A 2615-nucleotide genomic window follows, 5' to 3' on the forward strand; every position below is an offset into this window, starting at 1 on the left:
TCTCTCTCTCTCTCTCTCTCTCTCTCTCTCTCTCTCTCTCTTCATATTTCCTCCCCCGGTTGTTTTAAAGTGAATAAAATGCAGGTTACTGCAGTCTGTCCCTGTCCACACTAACCCTGGAGTGGTGACCTGTCTTTTCTCTATCTCATTAGCATCACCAGCTTCCAACGCAGTCCGTCAGCAGCTGAGCTGCTCAGTCAGTCTTTCTGTGTGTCATTCATCCCGACGCTGATTTCATCAGTTTAATGTGAACCAGTGGATGGAGAGCCCTGGCCTGCGGGGCAGTGAGGCGTGTGCTAGCTCCAACGTGGCAGAGAGAGCTTTAGTAACTATAAATACCACGTCTTCTGAGGACAGCGGCCTTGGCTGCTGAGAGCAAACAGCTCAATAATTCATCTATGCTCTGYTTTAAGCTGCGACTCCCCTTCCCACACTCTGGCGCCTCGTGTTTGTGTGATCACTAAGTTTTGCCTTTCTGTCTCGTGTCTCCTCAGGTGTGTGGTTTTGTCGGCCTCTATTATAACGTGATCATCGGCTGGAGCATCTTCTATTTCTTCCAGTCGTTTCAGTATCCTTTACCCTGGGCTGAATGCCCCATCAAGAGAAACGGAACCCAAGCCAGTGAGTTGTTCAAACACACAACAGGAAATGAATATAAATGTTTGTTTGGAAAGTTTTTTCTCATTTTCTTCATTAACAATGTGATGCAAGACCACAACACTGAAACGAGTTTAATTTGTTAAAGCAGTTCACAGCTGCTTACAGCTTAATTTTTTTAACAATTTAATAACAATATAGTATTATAGTTTTACTACATGAATTTACATGTAATTTGTAGGGGTGCAACAATACATGTACCCGTATTGAACCGTATCGAACAGTGCTTTAGGTTCAATACACACTTGTATCGAACAATACAGATATTTAAAATTTATTTTATCAACTTGTCTTCTGAAGATGCTCTGTGTTGAAGCACAGATCAGTGGATCTGTGTTCGACTCCACCTAGGCTGCATTGAGAAACTTGCTGTTTCAGCAACATTAAATTTAAAAACTGGACTTTTAACGTTTAACAAATGTTCATACTTAATTTAAATAAATTACAAGTTAAAAGGGACATGGAAATTTTTCTTTTTTGTATCGAAAACATATCGAACCATGACACTAAAGTATTGAACCGAACCGAATCGTGAATTTTCTGTATTGTTGCACCCCTAGTAATTTGGAGCCAAACTGTTTAATAAATATTGCCTTTGCTTGGCAATTTCTGTAGTTAATCTATGGTTTCATGTTCATTTTAAAGCCCATGCAGCAAATCTGTTTAAAAAGAAGATTTTAGAATAGCTTACAAGTACGGAGGATAAAAATAATCAGAAACGTCCACCTATAGGGGGCGTTATAATAAACGTCTTTGCATTTTGGTTCTTTACCTTCTAAACTAAACCATAAGTCACACATTTTTTTGCTTATAGCAACAGATCCCTGCACATCAATGAGTCACATGGTATAGGCCACTCCCATTGTCACTTTTTTTGCAGTACAAAATTTGCAAAAACCTTCTTCTATTTCTTCTAGTGGTTTCAGTTTAAAGTTAAATCACCACAAAACTCTTCTTAAAAAATAATCATAGTTAAGTTTGTGCCTATTACAGTTAAAAAATCATTTACATTTTTTGAATTTGAGCAAATTTTCTCTATTTGTTAAAAGCTTCGTTAAAAAATTCTCATGTAAGTTTTTGTGTGTTGTTTGTTTGTTTGTTTTTTTCCACTCTGCTGCTGTTTTAGTTGTGGAACCAGAATGTGAGAAAAGCTCTGCCACCACCTACTTCTGGTACCGTCAGACTCTGAACATCACCAGCACCATCGACGACACCGGCGGCCTGAACTGGAAGATGACCCTGTCCTTGCTGGTGGCCTGGATCCTGGTCTGCCTGGCAGTCATCAAGGGCATCCAGTCCTCCGGGAAGGTACGTGGGCGGTGCGGGGGTTGAACGTGCGGATCGTCGTAAAGATTAATCCCCCTGCATTTTGTCCCACACCACAACAAGACAACATAAAGATAAATCCTTTCAACAAAAGCTTTTCCATTTTCATTTTTAATCAGCAGTTCATCCCCGACACAAAGGCTTTTACTGACTCTGCTTTTTCGGGTAAAGGTAAAAAGCTAAGCCTCTCATGTGTCTATTTTTGGATCTCATCTGTATTATGAAAGTCAGCGATGTTCAACATTCATAAGCTTCAACTGAACCAAGAAAAAATAATCAAACTGGTTCAGGATGGAGATGGAACAATCTCACTTTGGCAAGAATCACAGAAACATCTTTTCTTCCTGATCCAAACTGTGAGTCACAGGATGTCAGAGCACAACATGCAGCCTCCAGAACAGGAACATATTCCACACAGAGCCAAACCCTGACATACTTTTAAAAACACTCTGATAGACTGCAGTCATCAGAGGCAGGACTGTAATTCTTCTGATAATCTGTAGAAAGAAAATCTCTCTGCGTCTGAACGATTTCACAGATTTGGTGTCGAGCAAACACAAAGCAGTGCTGGGACTGATCCATCGTGTGTGTGTGTGTGTGTGTGTGTGTGTGTGTGTGTGTGTGTGTGTGTG

At 40.4% G+C, this 2615-nt stretch overlaps 1 protein-coding gene across 1 annotated transcript in view; it reads left to right on the top strand.

Annotated features, from left to right (window-relative positions):
- slc6a17 (solute carrier family 6 member 17) overlaps positions 1-2615 on the top strand; it is a gene marked incomplete in the record, with an annotated part of 20110 nt that overhangs the window by 9344 nt on the left and 8151 nt on the right. The window contains 2 exon segments of the mRNA XM_014019970.1: positions 495-621; positions 1784-1965. Coding sequence (XP_013875424.1) covers positions 495-621; positions 1784-1965 — 309 coding nt within the window.

This window comes from Austrofundulus limnaeus, unplaced genomic scaffold (genome assembly GCF_001266775.1).
Source record: "Austrofundulus limnaeus strain Quisiro unplaced genomic scaffold, Austrofundulus_limnaeus-1.0 Scaffold3, whole genome shotgun sequence".
NCBI classification, from domain to species: Eukaryota; Metazoa; Chordata; class Actinopteri; order Cyprinodontiformes; family Rivulidae; genus Austrofundulus; species Austrofundulus limnaeus.